At 36.7% G+C, this 19229-nt stretch overlaps 4 protein-coding genes across 9 annotated transcripts; 2 read left to right on the top strand and 2 right to left on the bottom strand.

The window, feature by feature from the left end:
- Positions 1-124: 124 nt before the first annotated feature.
- LOC122395676 (39S ribosomal protein L47, mitochondrial) lies at positions 125-6223 on the top strand. 2 transcript variants are annotated; one of them, XR_006258987.1, is made up of 6 exons: positions 125-291; positions 412-579; positions 654-868; positions 945-1104; positions 1202-1409; positions 6099-6223. XR_006258987.1 is itself a non-coding variant. In XM_043393456.1 (5 exons), the coding sequence occupies exons 1-5, from the start codon at positions 170-172 to the stop codon at positions 1341-1343; spliced, it is 807 nt and encodes a 268-aa protein (XP_043249391.1). In that variant the 5' UTR covers positions 125-169; the 3' UTR covers positions 1344-1493. The 2 variants fall into 2 exon arrangements, 1 of the variants encoding a protein (XP_043249391.1); XM_043393456.1 differs by lacking the exon at positions 6099-6223 and having other exon boundaries at positions 1202-1493.
- LOC122395607 (pleckstrin homology domain-containing family M member 2) lies at positions 1610-8613 on the bottom strand. Its single transcript, XM_043393306.1, has 9 exons — positions 8423-8613; positions 7371-7566; positions 7098-7285; positions 6089-6283; positions 4296-6005; positions 4012-4236; positions 3352-3933; positions 3158-3277; positions 1610-3017 (listed from the first exon to the last, which is right to left on the bottom strand). The coding sequence occupies exons 1-9, from the start codon at positions 8510-8512 to the stop codon at positions 2901-2903; spliced, it is 3423 nt and encodes a 1140-aa protein (XP_043249241.1). The 5' UTR covers positions 8513-8613; the 3' UTR covers positions 1610-2900.
- A 2540-nt stretch (positions 8614-11153) lies between these two features.
- Positions 11154-15252, bottom strand: LOC122395615 (DNA topoisomerase 3-beta-1). 2 transcript variants are annotated; one of them, XM_043393327.1, is made up of 15 exons: positions 15202-15252; positions 14725-15137; positions 14426-14568; positions 14121-14315; positions 13872-14039; positions 13674-13802; positions 13494-13612; positions 13216-13416; positions 12930-13134; positions 12668-12850; positions 12374-12583; positions 12096-12313; positions 11809-12033; positions 11471-11732; positions 11154-11393 (listed from the first exon to the last, which is right to left on the bottom strand). In XM_043393327.1, exons 2-15 carry the CDS (start codon positions 14813-14815, stop codon positions 11187-11189), a joined length of 2556 nt encoding a protein of 851 aa, XP_043249262.1. In that variant the 5' UTR covers positions 14816-15137; positions 15202-15252; the 3' UTR covers positions 11154-11186. The 2 variants fall into 2 exon arrangements, with proteins under 2 accessions (XP_043249262.1, XP_043249264.1); XM_043393329.1 differs by lacking the exons at positions 14725-15137; positions 15202-15252 and having other exon boundaries at positions 14121-14311; positions 14426-14551.
- A 16-nt stretch (positions 15253-15268) lies between these two features.
- On the top strand, positions 15269-17760 carry LOC122395684 (charged multivesicular body protein 2a). 4 transcript variants are annotated; one of them, XM_043393470.1, is made up of 5 exons: positions 15269-15404; positions 16079-16271; positions 16334-16509; positions 16601-16735; positions 16817-17760. In XM_043393470.1, the coding sequence occupies exons 2-5, from the start codon at positions 16104-16106 to the stop codon at positions 17019-17021; spliced, it is 684 nt and encodes a 227-aa protein (XP_043249405.1). In that variant the 5' UTR covers positions 15269-15404; positions 16079-16103; the 3' UTR covers positions 17022-17760. The 4 variants fall into 4 exon arrangements, with proteins under 4 accessions (XP_043249405.1, XP_043249407.1, XP_043249404.1 ...); XM_043393472.1 differs by having other exon boundaries at positions 15345-15404; positions 16086-16271; XM_043393469.1 differs by lacking the exon at positions 15269-15404 and adding an exon at positions 15742-15895.
- Positions 17761-19229: the final 1469 nt, after the last annotated feature.

The following is a 19229-nucleotide window of genomic DNA, read 5'->3' as shown; positions in this document are numbered from 1 at the left end:
TGAATTATTAATGACTTGTCTTTTAATGTAATAAACAATATTTAAAAGGGATTAATTCGTCTGCCTTCAGAAACCATAGAGTCATCGATGTATCGATACATCGTTGCAGTTACGAACCATGAACTGCAACTGTGTGCATAAACATAACCTATAAACTCCCATAAGTAAAATGGCAGTCTTTGCGAAAGTTTTACAACTTTCGAAAAGTATAAATAATGTGACAAAGTTATTAACAAATTCGTCTTTATGTTCGAATGTAAACCCCATCTTGAATCCAACATGTATTCGACGGTTCGTTGTTTATTTTTATTTACTATTCTTACAAATTTAACGTGTATAGCGGTCGTGTATAATTTTTGTATACTCGTTTGTACCGTAAAAATGAACTAACTATAATATCAATCTTTTCAGAGTATCTACCTCCCAATGTGCATTCATTCATACTACATCTAAACGAAATGATTTAATGGAATTTTTTGATGATAAAAAGAATTGGGGAAGGAAGGAAGTAAAGGTAGGACGTTCTTGGCTAAAAGATGAATTAAGATTAAAGAGCAATGAAGATCTTCATAAGTTATGGTAAATAACTTATAAAATACATTACATCCATCGCTGTAAGATAATATAAGAGTAACTATACTTTAAATATTTAGGTTTGTGTTGCTGAAAGAACACAATATGCTTCTAACAATGGAAGAAGCTTATAAACAGGAATATGAATACTTTCCCAATCCTGAAAGAATTGATAAAGTGTTAGACAGCATGTCAAATTTGGAGTCTGTGGTTCGTGAAAGAAATCAGGCATATTACAATCTTGAAACTGGAACATGCGGGGAACGTCCTGCAAGAATGGCGTACAATGCTATTGGTACAATATCACATATGTTTAGCATTTATTCTATATGCACAAAAGCTCTGTTGTAAAAACCATGTTTGTTTTATAGGTATGCGTTATTTCTATAAAATGCGGCAATATCATATACCAAAGTTTATGAATAAAAAGTGGCACAAAAAACACGTGTTCGGTTATGGTGGACATGCCGTTTCCAAATTTTTACGATTCTACAGAGAGAAACTTTGGAACGTGAAACGTAGAGCACAAAAGTTCGTATCGTTACTATTCTATCAAGAAATACTCTTTAACATTATATCACTTCTGTCTGTTATTGTAAAGTGTCTATGAAAATTTTTTAAATTTCAGCCGAGATCGTAATCGTGTGGCGGCTCTGATGCGAAGGTTCCCGAATCTCGATCTTGGAGCTGCGAAAAAACAGTATCCAGGGGCAAATATAAGTAAATTGAAGATGTCAAGAAACGCAGTTTCACATTTGCAACCTGAATAAATGCAGTTTTTCATTAGATAATATATGAAGAAGCATTTTCCATACTGCATAGGATGAATCTTGAAGGTAATTGGAAATTTTACACTTAGAAAAATTGCCTCAAATCGGCACGAATTAAGGGGTCGTTGTATTTTTAAATGCTTACAGATACTTGATCAACAAAATTTTGATATGTGGATGTATCTTATGTAAATAAAAATCAAATTTACCGATATGTTGTGTTATAACGGGAAAGAACTTGACAAGTTATTATTTTTATTCTGTTGACTAGTAATAATTTTATTTCTATTTGTTTTCTCATTAACTTGAAGGTCATGTACGACGGCATTAACATTGTGCAAAAATCTCATGGCCATAATATTTAAGAATCATGCTTACACTGAGCATGTAAATAGTGTAACATCATCTTGTCTCGTTAGACGCGCTATAAACTAACACAGGAAACTGATTATGATTTCGATTTTCGTTACCGCGTAACATATACAAAGTCATTAATTTAACACTTTATTGTTTAAATGCTTTATCACAATTATTTGTGACTACATGAAACGATGCATGTAGTATTAAGATTTTATTCACATTAATTTACAGGCTGCATCCATTCATGTAGTTTTGGTAACGTAAAATATGATCTTAAAAAAAGAAAGTATACAAAATCGCACATTCAAATTAATTCGCACTTTAGAAGAAACTTCTTTGGCGCATAAAGCTATTACTATTTAAAGTAAAGTATAGTTCGTATAATGCGATGAAACTATCCTTAAAATCGATATGGTATAATTACCTTTGATAATCAATTATTTCGATACCTGTACAATTGAAAACAAAACAATATAGATAGCTCTAACTAAGCTTACGATTTTTAAGCAATCGAACACGCGTACATAGAAGGAGAATATATTAAAACTAAAATTAGAAAGCTGTGTTGCTATAATTACCGTTATTATCAATATTACTATTAGGAATGTGTAATTATACGTCATACAATTACTCCAAAAGCAATGTATAGTATAGAGTATTCTTAGTTTCCGAAGCTGCTCTATGCCTTACTGCCATTTCATTAGCATCTGTTTTAAGAATGATTCCGATATCAATGGCGCATTTTCAAAATGCGTATTAGTTCTTACAATATATGTGAATATATAGACATCCATGTAACTGACACAATGATCTTATGCGCTCACTGTTATATTACAATCCTGCATCATTGTTAATGATAGAGATTATCAAGGTGACTTATACTATTAAAAAGATATTGCACCGTTTTATTGAATTAGCACATCAATATTATGTATCGCTAAATATCTATACTTGTATGATTTCATCGCTTTTTCATCGAGCGATGAAACATAATGCATCCGTCTCGAGGGTGGTTAAATGTTCGTTATGTCGATGCTTAGCGAGTTTCTTTAAATTGTTGCGGTCAATTTGATCGTATCGCCGTATATTTCGTATATTTATGTTTGCGAATTGAGAATTTCCGATTATTTATATTCTTTGAGTTTCTCGTATCGAGTACAACCATGCTCACTATTGTCTATCGGTACACCTTAATATTTAGTCTGTTTCCGAGGGTAACAAGTATCGCCATGCAAGCTCTAGCTCTTTACCAGCATCCAAGCAACGTCGGTGAAACTTGTCTTCTGGTGGAAGTGTTACCATAGGAAATTCCCCCTTGAAAGAACATAATTTAGTTAGAACGGTCTAACGCCGTATACAATAGAACCCTTATCTTTAAAAATACACTGCATCCCTCGCATCTGGAAAAAAAAACTGTACGTCTGAAACGATTACTCTGTATACAAGCGTCGTACCATTCTCGCATTCGCCCACAACGTTTCCAAAATCTCTCTGAAGGAGCACAATTCAGTATAGTTTGTGAAGTATATGACCCAATCGCCGCTGCTCTCGTGCACCTCTCGGCATGCGAATTCCTTCGAATTAGCAAAACAAAAGAAGAAAGTGACATTAATCGGGCCCGCGTGACACATTAGTTTATCCAACTCACCAGTATGCACCAAGACTGTTGGGTCAAAGGTACTCTGAAGGCCGTGAGGTCTTCTACAGAGGCACAGGAAAGGGTTTGTCCCAGCTGTTTACCAGGAAACACTTCCTTCATGGTAACCAAGTGTCTGGTAGTCGTGATAAGGCTACACGGCAAAGGTTCCCTAATCTCAGAAGCGTCGAACAGTCCGGACGCGCTCTGAACAAAGCTTTGCAACCATTCGGAAGCAACGTACTCGTCTGGAGCGGCAAATTGAAAAGCTTTGTTCGGCTTTAGAATTATTTCGAAAGTGTGAGGACGATGGGAATTGGGGATTCTTCGACACCCTTGGCAAAGACCACCCTTTAATGGAATCGCACGTTTGGGAAGTCGTTGATTTGCATCCGTGAACATATAGACAACACCACCCTTTAAAACAAAATATCCTGCTTCCCATGGATTAGTCGGAGCATTGGGATAAAGCTGTTGATAGGTGTGTGGTCTGTACATAAGGTCACCCTCCTTGGTCGGCCCACACGGTGTGCTAGGAGGCGACATATGCTCGTCCTCCATATATATGAGATTGTAATGTTCGATCTTTTCATCCTAGAATTTTAAATTGTTATTAATTCGTTTGACATTAGTAGCATCGAATGGTCCCAAGTCGCTCTCGCGTTTACGTACAGGATGTACGGCCGTATCGCAAAGAATCGAGTGTCTCAAAATATGCATGTCCTCGTATCTCAATTCTTTGACTGCTGGAAGCCTTGGTTTGGTCGGAGATCGTCTCATCGCCATTTCCAGATGAGCGATCAACTCTGAAGTAGTCTGAGAACTTCCCGTGGAAAATAAATGTTGCATCTCGCAATCCGCATTGGATAATAATATTGTTTGTGCATTTGGTCCGATCTACAAAGTAGTTTTCATCAAGATTTTATAAAGAATGTCATTATATAAGCGAAACATACCATAATGACGTCTAATTCGTTATAAGGTATAACAAATTGATTGCTATAAGACTGATCCAGTTTCGAGCCTGTCAGGTATAACGTCTTGTCCGTTAACAAAGCTATCATCGGTTTGCTCTCTCCGTTCGTCATGTACGAACTCCTAACTTTATACACTTTGTATAATTCCTCGGTTTTGTCCCTGTATATGTGTTTCTTGAAGAGCTCTCGCAATTTCAAGCTGACTCTCTCGCCGCTGAATTGTTGCTTTTCCGCTTCCACGTTCTCCCGTATCTCCCGGTCGAGATTGTCGTTGAAATCTTTGAACGAATCGTAGCTCGTCTTCACGCCCTTGATGTACAATGGATTTGATTTTTGTGACTTTTTGCTCTTTTTAATTTCAAACTTCCGCTCCGTGATGGACTTTAAGAATCTGCTCAACAACGAAGTTTTCGATGATGGCGCCTGCCTCAATGGCGGCGGTGCCAACAATTTGTTGCTACTTTCTCCGGTCAATATCGACGTCATATTACGCTTTTTCGATGGCGATGCCAGGTGCTTACTATTCCTACGCTCGTCCACATCCGACGTGGTGACACTATCTACATCCGACCAATCGCTGGAACTATTATACTTTTTCGAATTAGAAGGACAAGGCATATCGACTTTTGACGGGGGATCTTCGACGATATTCCCACAAGCTTTCTCGACGATATATGCCTCCTGCGCCTCGTTCTCCTCCAATTCAATCTCCATTTTTGGTCTCAACGATTTACCAGGGTCCTCTTGACCCTCCGGCACACCGCGTTCCGAAATCGACAAACCGCAAGCGCATTTGCAATTGCTCTGGCACAACGACTGCTGACAGATCCTCGGCGAAGTTTTCTTCTCGCTGTCGCTGTCGAAAATGCTCGACGACGAGGAGTACGAATAATAATCCGAGTGCGCGTTTCTGGTGTTGACGACCTTCTGAACATACGGTGAATCACCGTGGCCGCACCAGCTGTACCTTCCCTTTTGAGCGTCTTTCTTCTGGACCGAATTAGGTGTCAAGAAACTCATCGAGAAATCGGTGAAGTTCTCGTCATCGTCCAGCTTCATGGTTTTTAAAATATCCTCGTGAAAACTAACGCGCTTCTTACTCTCACCGCGTTTCTTTTTACGTTGTCTACGTTGCACTAATGCCTCCGAGCTGGACGATGACAAAATACTAGTGTCCGTCATATTGATGGTATTTAGAATACCGTACGGTGCTTCCATGTTCTCGCAATCCGATATGGTCATACTGAGCTCCAAAAGATTCGTGTCGTTATTAATCACGTACGAATTGCGGGGATCGAGGTTTCTCTTAAAACTATAACTGCCGTCGCTGTAGTAGCTGCTTCTTTTATTAAATTCCTTGACGCCGTTGTCAAGCTTGTTGTCCATTTTGTCCAACTTCGAATCGTCCAGACTTTTGCTATAAAAATCATAATCCTTTAAAGTGTCCAGACTGGAACAATTAATCTCGTTATCGTCGAGCTTTCTAGTTAAGTTCTGGTTCGCTATGTCGCTTTTCGTCACCGATGCGGTTTGAAATTTTGGTACCATTCCGGGCGACTGCGTGGGCGTCTTTCCATCTTCGCTGGAATCGCTGGAACTCAAGTTTTTATTGTCCTCCATGCGATTGTTCAAGATTGTCTTGTACCTATTGTTCCGATACTTTGGAATTTCTTCGAGATTGAAATCTTCCTAGAAAATGTAAATCAACTTGTTACTTGTACAAAATTGACGTTACTTGCGCGATACAGATTTATTTATGATTAAATATATACCTCCTTATAGCTACTGGCATCGGTTTCATTCGCAAGATCCATATCACTGTCGAATGCAACGCCACTGTCACCGGGAGAAGCTAAACTCGAGGATACGCTGGATGATCTAAGGTGTAACGATAATATAGTTCCGGAAGGATTTACGCTCATAGGCCTTTGGGGCATATAGTTGCAAGTGTCCAGATACGTTACATCCTAAATAACGATATAATTAATTCTATTTTTAGTTTACTACTTTAATTATTATATTAACCCTTTGCACCCCTTGAGCTCCTTTATCAAGTCCCACTCAACATTTTTTCAAGTCCAAACCAAAGGAGATATCGTACACTTGATAGTTACAAAATGCAACAACAGTGTAAATAAAACAGATATTTTGACAGTTAATTTTAAATAAAACACTTAAAAGCATTGGGAGCTGCTGGTAACAAAATTGAAATATAATTCAGAGTGCAAAGGGTTAAAGTATTTCTCTTATATAAATAAATCACAACCGTTTGATAAATACAGAAACCACAAATTGCTTTCGAAAGATTTTCCATGAACAAACAAGGTGATATAAAATTACTGAAAAATAGGTGTACATCAGTGATAACTTATTGCCCCTTAAATTCATGAAAACAGATTCATCTTGACAAACAAACTGCTGCTAAGCGCGGTACGTTATTTATTTGCGAGATAATTGTAACCAGGGGGTGATACTGATATCAACACCGAGGAAATAAAAACTGCAAAACACGTTATTGTAAACTGCCGACGACCACACGTTGATATCGTCACTGGCTTTTACCGTGGCTCTAAAATGAAAAAGGAAGAAAATACGCTCTTGTGTGATACGGATATCGGTGCTTTCCAAACAGACTTTGTCAGATACATGCTTGAGAAATAATAATTACGACTAGCAATACACGTAGAATACATCTATTACAAAATAAATTAATTATTACAGATACTGGAAAAATTCATGTTTTTTTAATTAGTTTCATAATGTAACAGTAATTTTACCTACCAATTGCAATGTGAAGGACACATTTTCTAAACCAGCAAGGAGATTAACTAGCTGATTGGTCTTGTCTGCATCCCGAACGAGCGCATGAGGAAAGTACTGTTTTTTCAATGTTTTTGTGTCTCTTAACAAACAAGCTAAATAACTTTCAAAGCTGCCTTCGCTAAGAGTATGGTAAAGCCATGCCCGGCCTGTAAAATATATAACGATATTTAACGCTATTATCTTGTCCGGAAAGTTTGCTGTCTCTTTTATTTGATAAATATTCCAACGTACCTTTTCCAATGGAAGTCAACACACTTTGCAAAGCGTGAATTACAACGACGGTATCATGATGACTAAGTTCACGAGCCGTTCCCCAATATCCATGTCGTTCTACGCGTAATCCATGACGTAAGGCTCGATCTAACCAATAAACCAACCAAGAATCTCCGTCCAAGACTACCGTGCCATACAAACTCTGAACATAAACCTGACGTAAACAGATAAAATGACAGGTTAGAAAAAATGTTTGTTACTGATATCTTTAACATTTTAACATTTATTGGCTTGTGCAAATATAAGAAAAAGAAAAGAATAAGACCCAACAAAACCTGAATAAGAAATAAATTACCACAACACGAAACAATCACAATACTCACACATATCTAACTATTCTGCGTCTTACTATTATCGTAGCGAAGATCGCACAATGGAACAAATCACAACACTGATCAGACAGTCTAAGTGCAGCGTATTTTAACGCTTAATCTCACGAGAAAAAGACGGGGGCAGTTTGGAAAACGACGAACAAGTTCATCGATCCGTGTGGATCCCAATGAGCAGTGAACGAAATGTCACAGTTGAGTGACATACGAATAAACGAGCGAAGAAGAAAGAAAAAAAACCCTCACGTCGTTGCGAGCCACGATATGGCTCGTACCGTAAGAGAACTGCGTTCGAATAAAGAAAAATAGAGACGACGATAAGAGCACATGTATATACTTCGCGTTCAACAAGATAGGAGATAATGAAATGCGTCAAACCGTGTTGAACGGCTGACGCGTTAAACGCGCGTGTGCGTGAAATTTCGATTTCGCGTACGTCCGCATGGTTAAATATTTTCGAAGAGAATCGCTTCTAGAGTTCGCCGTGGCTGGGAAAGAAAGACGAACGAATATCTGTCGAAACGAAAGGGCGATCGCGATCGAAGGGAATTTAGGAAGGGGTGTAACTATGCGATGTATGCAGATTTAAATCCGCGTTACGAAGGTGCATGCAGACGTATGTATATAAATGACGTATGGCCTTGATACGTCATCCCTGTATGTACGGGAGCAGCCACTCACCAATTTGACAGCTTTCGTTAGTTCCTGAAGTATTCTTCCCTTGGACAGTACCTTGTCGGTACAAAGGTCCATGTCTTCCTGACTCGGCATTTCAGTCTCGAACTTTACATGGTTTTTACTGCGTAATAAGACGAATATTCAGAGAAAAGACGTGAAAAGTGCGAGGACAGGGAAGACCGTACGCGGCTCTGTCGCGGCGTTGGTGAAGTTGCACTGACACAATCGCATCGCCGGGTGGACTCATTGATTTTAGCTACGCGCAAGTCGCCCGCCAATATAAAATTCCACTTATTAACCGGCCTTCTCTTCGCCTTTTTCTTTATCAGATCTACCGTTGCGTTTGTCGGACCCTTATACTAATTTGCTCGGTCCATTCGCCGGTAGAGAATTTTCTCGTTTTCTCTATCATCCAGAGAAGAAAAAATTAAACAAAATCTTATACATTGAATAGCTACTAAATTGCATTAAAAAATTATACCACAAATGTTTTATAATGCTGTCGCGCAAAATATTACTCATCGATTTGATTATATGTATAAAACGTGCTATCAAGCTTTCGAGGCACTTATTTAATAATTTTATATTTAAATAGAGGATTTTATTTAATAGAATTTGAAATGTGTAAAAGATTCCTTATGTTTATATTAATAAAGAATAAAAATTATAGTATGTAGTGTATTTGCCATGCTGTTTATTTACATTCTCCTCTACCTTTCGATTAATTCCTTAATTTTTATAAAATCTAAAGTTAAAAACATTATTCGAATTTAATTAAGTCCTTCAACCACTTCTCTATACATTATTTCATGTAATTAATAAGTTATAAACGAATTACTGGAAGCGATATTTATTTCAATATTGCCCAAAAATGTGCAAAGAAACGGTATCGCCATCTAATATCAGGAATTGTAACTGCTAAGATGCATATATATATACGAGCTCACGTACATGAATGATCTATCATTGTGTTAAAATCTGCAAAGAAACAGTATCGCCATCTAATATCAGTGTTTCGAAGTCAAAAAATCGTCCCAGGATCACAGAATGTTAGTGGAGGTATCCGGAGTACAGCTACCCCCACTCCTCCTACTCCTAATACGCAGTACCTTGATTATTCATTAATAACTCCTTTTCTGGGAATAAAATATGAACTTTTAGAATCGAAGAATGTAGTAGAGACCCTTGGCTAGATTCAAGGATAGTTTTTAGAACGATTCCGCCAGTAATTAACGCGTTATTAACGAATATCGGAAGTCGGGATATTTACGGCTGTATCACCGCCTGCTTTAATCGATGAATTATCAATTTTTCAACTATAATACCCATATTCTGGCTATTAAGGAACCAAGTAGACATCTCTGGCAACATTCAAGGACCGATTTTGTAACGCTCCATGCTCTAATTAATTAGTTATTAGCGATAAATGTCTAAGATGACGCGTTAAAATGTGAAAAACCATGTGCCGACTTCTGATATTCGTTAATAACTATTTAATGAGGCATAGCATGATTCTAAAAACTATCCTTGAATCAAGCCAAGGGTTTATACTATATTCTTCAACTCTAAAAGTTCATAATTTGTTCCCAGGAAAGGCGTAATTAGTTAATTAACGAGCGACAATTCATTACGAAGCCGAGAAGCCCATAGTACCCTGTTTTCGCCACTAGTTGGCGCCACCATCCAACAATCGATAGTTCTCCGCATGTCTTGAATTATTGCTCGTTAATTTACTAATTACGCCTTTCCCGGGAACAAATTATGAACTTTTAGGGTTTAAGAATATAGTGTAGACCCTTGGCAACATTCAGGGATAGTTTTTAGAACCATGCTATGCCTCATTAAATAGTTATTAACGAATATCGGAGGTCGGGTCACGGTTTCTAACCTTTTCACGCGTCACCTTCGGGATCTATCGCTAATAACTAATTAATTAGAGCATGGAGCGCTACAAAATCGGTCCTTGAATGTTGCCAGGGATGTCTACTTTGTTCCCTAATAGCAAAACTATGGGTATTATAGTTGAAAAATTGATAAATCATCGATTAAAGCAGACGATGATACAGCCGTAAATGACCCGACTTCCGATATTCGTTAATAACGTCTTAATTACTGGCGGAATCGTTCTAAAAACTATCCTTGAATCTAGCCAAGGGTCTATACTACATTCTTCGATTCTAATAGTTCATATTTTAATCCCAGGAAAGGAGTAATTAACGAATAATCAAGGTAGTGCGTGTCAGGAGTAGGAGGAGTGGGGGTAGCTGTACTCCGGATACCTCCACTAACATTCTGTGATCCTGGGACGATTTTTTGACTTCGAAACACTGATATTAGATGGCGATACTGTTTCTTTGCAGATTTTCACACAACTATAGGTCATTCACGTACGTGAGCTCGTATATATATATGCACTTTAGCAGTTCGAATTCCTGATATTAGATGGCGATACCATTTCTTTGCACATTTTTGCGCAATATTGAAATAATAATCGCTTCCAGTAATTGTTTATAACTTATTAATTACATTGAATAATGTATAGAGAAATGATTGATTAACTTAATTAAATTCGAATAATGTGTTTAACTATAGAATTGATGAAAATTAAGGAATTAATTGGGAAAGGTAGAGGAGAATGTAAATAAGTAGCATGGAAAATATGGATTATGGATTTTTTATTAGGAATAAGGAATGTTTTACACATTTCAAATTCTATTAAATAAAATCATGGCTTGAAATCGTCACTGACTCCATTTACAAATTGCTATTATACAAAATATGCAGCCAATTCCGCCATCTTATTTTTCGAAGGGCGAGGTTTACCTCGAGTACGACCCTTTATATGACTATGACTACGAGTCACCACCGGTTTCGAGGCGACAGCGCGATGTTTCTCTACGAGAGCCACGAAAGCTGCTGTGCAAAATACACAGCCAGTCATCTCTGTTGCTTTGTTGGGAAGTTTACTCTTTTCCTGCGATCACAAAAACATTTTTATTTCTAGTATAAGATACTTTCCCATAACGTAACAATGAAAATTTACTGCTTCACCTGTTTATATTCAACAGTTACTAATTGCGCCCCACAGTCGCACACTTCAGTGTCGACTACTACCTTGTGAGCATTCTTGAACAGATTTATTATAACGTCGCAACGATTGCAGCCAAGTTTCCATTTCGGTGCGGCTGAAGGATCGAGTACAAGTATTCCCGATTCACATTCAAGGCAACTCGATATACCGTTTGAGTTCAAACCGTGAGGACAGGTTGGATGCGTGCACGAATTGCAACCACTCATTCCTTTCTTCATATCTCTGGAATTATTCATTATGAAAGTATTCATCTAGATCTTGATCGATTAAAAATATTAAAAAAATACAAAATAATCACCTGAATGGCAGATTGTTGTAGCAATACGGACAAAACGTGAAACTTTTCCCTCGTGCTCCCGTAGACCACGAGAGCAATTCGAAATCATCCAATGGACACTTTAGCTCTTTGTAAATTTTGATGTTGCCGTTTTTGGGTAGCTTGTAAGTTTCGTTGCAATGCGCGCAATGCATCCTCGACGGTTTCGTTTGTATGTACTTCATATAACGTCGACATTTTCCACACCTGAATACCAAAGCAATAAATATTAAAAACGTATATAATACGCGTTAGATTGATGCTTCTACCTAGAGTGTGCTTTCCCCGACGCAGAAAGAGGAGAAAACGAAACCTCGAACAACTGGTCCATAGCTTCTATGTTCTCGACGAAGTAATGAAACTTTTGTTTGAAGATTTCTACTGTGTGCTGCAACACGGCGTGGTAATCTGCTCGTCCAAGAGCTATGAGATTCAACTGCTCCTCCACTGCAGATCTCATCGTGGGTAAAACCAGCTCAGGATCTATCTGATGTTGATAAAAAATTAACGTGTAATTGTTACTTTCACACGTATAATAAACGCATACCTTTTGATAACCATGGACCAACACAATTCCTAGCGAAGTTGGGACTAATTTCCTACCAGCTGCAACGTTCACATAATTTCGCGTGCATATATTATTTATATGCACCGGGATAGAAGCGTCTGTTCCAATACCATGCTTCTCCATAAGAGATATCAACTCAGCCTCTGTCAAGTAATCTGGGGGTTGTGTGTAACATTCGAGCAGCTTGGTCTGTTAAAAATTGTACAAATAAGTAGTCAAATATCAATGTCTTCGTACAGAAAACAATCAAAACCAACTTTATCTGTTAACAACCTCTTGTATATTCACTCTTTCACCGGGTGTGAATCTAGGCAAAATGTCGTTGCTCCCAAGTGCTTGCCAAGTAAGAATACTGGTGTATCCAGGGTCCACCAAACTGTGTCCATTCGCAGTGAAAGTTTCCATTCCTATTTCAAATTTGACCGTAGTGCTTAAGTATTTACAATCTTGAGCCAACTGCAAGGTTTAAAGTATTTCATTTTCTTTTATTCCCAATTCAAAGAAGTTCGCAACGTACTAAACTAGCTATATTTACTGTAGCGATAAAGTGTCGTGTAATGTAATCGTACAATCTCCAGGAATCGCCATCGAGCTCATTTCGCGTGGCATGTTTCATCGGAGTAATAGGAGGATGGTCTCCAACGTTATGTCCTTTCTTTGGTCTATTGATACCAGTTGCTAATATTTTACGAACAGATTCTCCCCAATCAGCGCTATTTTGCTGTTGCTTTAATGCTGCACTGAATGTAAATATTTGCGTCAGCTTAAATTAAGAAAAATGTAAAAGTTCGCTAGTATCCATCAAGTTTTGTTTAACCTACGATAAATCAAAATTCTCCGGGTACATTGATGTTTCGGTTCGAGGATAACTTATATATCCTTGAGTATAGAGACGTTCTGCAATTTGCATAGCGTGATGAGGACCCATTCCTAAACCTGAACTAGCTACCCTCATCAATTCTACGGTGTTCAGTGCTATAGGACGCGTCTTTGTTTTTTCTGTCTTCTCCTCGCTTATGACTCTGTATCATTTAATACAATAGTAATACTTTATCATTACATCGACGATCGTAATATTTTTATATCGTTTAATACTTGCATTGCTTGGTCATACTCTTTGAGATGGCTTAGAAACATGTTCGCTACTTCCTTGTCAAAAGATCGTACACGGCCCCAATTTAAAACAATATTTTGACCATCGGAAGATTCAATCGTGACCTTGAACGTATTTCAATTTATTTCCTTCTTTATACTGTATATTTTAGTTATTTCACTGTACCTGTAGGACCCAATAGGCGTCTGGCTTGAACGTTTGAATTTCATCGTGCCTTTGGACACAAAAACCAAGCGTCGGTGTTTGGCACGGACCATAAGAAATCAGAGTTACATCTAGATCCCCATATTTTCCCTAATGTAAAAAGTACAGACAAATGTTTTATAACAATGAATCGATTTTGTTATTTTTTAATGGTTCTACCTGAAAAAATTTCGTTTGAAACCTCGTGAAGGCGCAACCAATTCGTAAATCTAACTCTTGTCGTGCGTCTACACTTTTCGCTTCATTTTCGTTGGGCTTAACCAAATTTGCCAATGCAGACTTGATATCCTTATCCGTGATAGCGGAAAATCGTGCTCTCCAAATGTCCTGCAACGGATACAAAATTTATATGGCTCCAGTAGTCATACGGATAATCACCAGCTTTCTATTTTACTTCAAAGTACTTACATTTGGACTCAATCTTTTAGTCATGCCTTGCTGTACCGCGTGTATAACTTCGAAACAAATGTTTTCACCCTCCTTGTCACAATCCAGCCATAATATCAAATAATCGCAATGAGCCCCTTCTTTAGCAAGGAAATAAGGGATTTTTAATTTAGGTACTCCTTCCTTCTTTTCGGTCGGACACGAAAATAACTCTGCCTTGAACATTACGATTACTTTCACGACGATTTCATACACGATTACTTAAAACTTTGTAGTTATATTAATACGAGCGAAAGATAGTATAACTAAAAGTAACTTTCTCTTACAGGATCGACTTTGTCCCAGTTATTATATTTTCCTATGAAATCCAGCGTCATAACATGACCACAGACAGAGGTCATTTTATAATTCACTGTTTCCGACCTAAATTGACCTATCCATTCGTGCACCGAAGAAGATCCGTTTAATCCTAAAATTTAGATATTATATCACTCTTGTGTTCAATGCTGACTTTTAACATTCAACATTGAAGCCAAAAAGCGTAAAAAATTATACGAAAATAAGGTAAAGAACGATATATTATGCGTACAAAGTTAATGTTAAATTTGACAAGAACCTAACCCACCTTTTCGGGAAGTACATAGACCATTACTTAAAATATTGGCAAGGGATGCTGCTAGAGACGGCTTTTCAGCCACCATCAAAGCTGTTTTCATTTTTACAAAATTTTGTTAACTATATATCTATCTTTACAATAACTTACAACTTCTACTACACGTGCGTGTCAACACAACTCTCAAAACCCTTACAGTCTAAGCACACACGTTCTCTACACATAGGTACACCGCAGATTTTTCTTATTTTTAAATTCTTATCGATTTTTGTCCATTCCTATCCATTTTTATTGATTTCGATCGATTCCTGTCCATTCCCGTCCGAACTTGTCTGAACCTGTTCGATCCTGTCTATTCCTGTTTATTCCTGTCTATTCCTGTTTATTCCTGTTTATTCCTGTTTATTCATGCCTGTATCTATTTCCTGTATCACCGTACACTTTATCCTTATTAACAATAACTACGATTAATATGACAGACGATATTACCGGACAGCGGATCAGTGCCCAGACTATTTTTTGACATCCTACGAACTGAAGTTGCTAACAATACGCACAAAGTTTATAATTCTATGCACGAAGGCACGAACAGCTTCGCAGAGTATCAACACTTTTTTATAAAAGAATTAAGTATTGTCGATCTTGCTCGTTCTGTACCGTCCGTTTTTATTATATTATAAACGTCAAAGAAGGTAAACGAATTTATCAATATGTCTATCGTAACGGTTGCGAAAAAATTTCGTAAGATTTTTTATAAATATTTTCAATCCAATGAATTACATTTTTAATTATTAATATTTCTAAGAAAAGTAGAGTATTTCACAGGAAATAACGCTGTGGAAGTTATTATTAAGAACATGATTGTTTAGGCGTAAATAATGTTTGGAATTTTTAACACGATCGTAACGTAGGTAATTTAGCTGTTTCTTTTCAATTTAGAGCGATTAAAGGTTACGTGGGTAATTCGTTGAAATGAATTTACAATTCAATGTTTTGTTTATTTTAAGAAAGCTCATCATATGCGGTGTATAGCTATATGTATCTAGCGGTACGTATAATCTTTTCGGTGTTGTGACTCATCGACTTGTCAGCCTCAAATAATTGCACAGTATACGATATTAAAACTGTAACCTAACAAAAGAATCGATTTCGTAATTCAAGATAGTATTTTGATCGTTTAAAGGTAATTGATTCACGTTAAAAGGCATATAAAGACACATATTTATTCGCCATAATAAAGTGAAAATTTGAAACTTTTATTTGTCAATGACAATTATATCTTGTTATATTCGTTCGTAATTTCTTCGATTTCAAGAATCTATCTTTTATAGTTTCTTTTGCAATAATTTACTTACATTAATTACAGTAAGTAGATACTCTCGATCGCAACCATGGATTGGTTATTTGGAAAGCGTATTACTCCAGAGGAAATGCTCAGGAAGAATCAGAGGGCTTTAAACAAAGCAATGAGAGATCTTGACACAGAAAAGATGAGAATGGAACAGCAGGAAAAGAAAATTATTGCAGAGATAAAGAAACTTGCCAAGGCCGGGCAAATGGTAATATATTTAATTACTTTAGATTTATTATTTATCGTCAATTATTATCAATCATTTTATAGGATGCTGTGAAAATTATGGCTAAAGATCTTGTGAGAACTAGGCGTTACGTAAAGAAGTTCTTATTAATGAAAGCAAACATCCAAGCGGTTTCTCTAAAAATTTTAACGTTACGTTCGCAAAATACAATGGCACAGGCAATGAAAGGGGTCACAAGAGCAATGCAGAATATGAACAAGTAAGAATATTATAAGAAACTTGCAACTTATGTATTGTTACTTGATTTTGATTCTGTTATATGTTATACATAAATGATACTCATTTTATAGACAATTGAATCTTCCTCAAATACAAAAAATATTGCAAGAGTTTGAGAAACAATCAGAGATAATGGACATGAAAGAAGAAATTATGAATGACGCGATAGATGATGCAATGGAGGATGAGGAAGACGAAGAAGAAAGGTAATTACTGCAATTGGCTTAAAATAATATAATCTTAATTGGCTTAAAGTAATTTCAATCGCATTTATTTTGTTCGTTTAGCGACGCAATTGTGTCACAAGTTCTAGATGAACTAGGTCTACAATTGACAGATCAGCTGTCTGGTCTACCACAGGCATCAGGTTCTCTGAACGTAACAGGTTCGAAACAACCGGTTGCAACTACTGCGGGAAATGATGATGGGGGAAATCTAGTGGATGCAGATGCCGATCTGCAAGCTAGACTTGAAAATTTACGACGCGAATAAACGTGCATATAGTTGAAAAAAGTGTAAAGTATGTAAAAAAAAAAAGTATGCACCAATATTATAAGCACATTTGATTTTATACGCTCCGCGGCTTTAGTCAGAGGTACATATACTATAATATAGCATTTGCACCTCGATTTATCCATTTAGATGTACAATTTGTAACATAATGACATTTGCGATTCCTTGGGAATTCATATTAACGAAGGAAGGCATCTTTGTTGCCTCGAGTATTTATTAACCATTATGTTACTGTTTTCTCTTTTCTTTTTTATATAAAAATGAAGCAACTTTACAACAGGAAGAGTTAATGTATCTTAGCGTCCCTGAATGTTTTTTTGTACAAGGGAATTTGTAAAAACTACCGAATTACGTGCCGAGCATATTGTAATAAATACGTATTGTATTTTGATAAATTACATGTACATAATTTTACTTGAAAACTTTCTAGCTTACGTACATGTACATATACTTTTATTTTTTTATACAAACCGTTTCTGCATGAAAAAAGTAGGAATACGAACGCGATAAAATATAAGTTTACTTACTGTTTTTACCGGAACATAATCTTTCAGTGCCTCGCGTAACATTTGCTTTCGGCAAATACAAAATTACGAAGGAAAATTTTCAAATTCAGCCGTGTTAATTGATATTAATAATATAAATTGCTTATTTATACAAGCATTGTGGAACTGTCGAGTATTCTAAAATATATTGATTCAGCCAATAAAATATTAAACACAGAATTTTCTTTTAGTTCATTTCTTAACCCTTTCCTGATATGTACCCTATTATGTTCAACTCACCTTCACGTTACAATTAAATGTTTTATAAAAAAAGCAAATAGATAAAGGAATTACGCAAAGAATGAAACGAATTATTAAGGCGGGAAAAACAGTTGCCGATCGATCGCGAAATCGATTTTTCTTCTATAAAACAAAGAAGGTCGTCAGAAGGTGTAGCAATCAATAATTCCGTGAGAAATATGAAATATTATCTCTATTAAACAAAATGTACATATACATAATAGTGCGCAGTGGATAATCATTCCTAATATCCTGACCGTGAAATATAAGTATAAAATAGAAGTCTGGTCTGGTTTCAAATATGGCCTAGTAGACGTTCAAAATGAATACGAACGGTTTTAATCAATCGATCGAGGTGCACCGAATTGATAATTCGGTATCGTTATGGAGAGTTTCAATAAACGTATCTGTGCACAGGACCGCTATTACGATATTATCGAGAGAGATATAAGAAAAGTGAGACAAAAGTAACGAAAAAGAGGAAAAGGAAAAATTTTGTTGTTTTATACGATAATACTAAAGCGGGAGGAACGAAGAAAACATCAGTGGCACGCGAACCTCTTTAAGTAACGGATATATTTTTTTCTAGGAATCGTTTATTATGATCTGGCAAACCAGGCTACGACAAACCGCTATTCTATCTTAATTATATTTAGAGAGTATCGATGAAGTTACTGTTAAAAGTGCTGGTTCACCGTTATCATTCTTTTATTCTTTTCCCTCCCTTTACCGATAAGCTGGTCTCGTATTGTTTTCTACTCACTGTAATTACGATCGCGTGCACTTTCGTACTTTCTCCGTTCCTCGAATGGTAAATCCTATAGAAATACGATGTAGTTTACAAAACTGTGATGGGACCTTCTGTCAATCACATGTATATATATTGTCAATATCTTTTAAACATCTCAGAGGTATCGCCCGAGCACAACGTACCCCAAGCTAGAATCGTTATATCGAGGAGATATCTTGTAGCACCCTCTCGTCGTGTTTACTTAGAATTAAACGCGTTCGAAAAAGATTCGCACGTATTCGATACTCTGTTAGTCACACGAAGTATTGTAATGTATTTGGGGACCAGTAATCATCGTTAATAGTATAGATGGTAGTAGCGAGTACTACGTAAAATAAAGTATTTCCAATTTTATAATATCGGGGATGGATTCCTCTCGCTTACAGCGAAACAAACTTTACAATGCTAGTTGATCAACGACCGTGAACTGTTGGCGGGAAAAAACTATTCTCCCACGCGATATACGTTGAATCATGCAGAAGGATAAAGAATCGTTTTTAGTTTTCTTTCGTTTGTATTTTTGACCATTTGTTCATTCCCAAATTGTTCACGCAACGAATTTATTACCCTGATATTTGTGCAGTCGAACGGAAATTAACGGTCACGAAGAAA

This window comes from Colletes gigas, unplaced genomic scaffold (genome assembly GCF_013123115.1).
Source record: "Colletes gigas isolate AHSC1104 unplaced genomic scaffold, ASM1312311v1 Colletes_gigas_Sc00006, whole genome shotgun sequence".
Lineage (NCBI taxonomy): Eukaryota > Metazoa > Arthropoda > Insecta > Hymenoptera > Colletidae > Colletes > Colletes gigas.
Note: the sequence above shows the minus strand (reverse complement) of the source record. Positions and strands in the feature narration are given on the sequence as shown.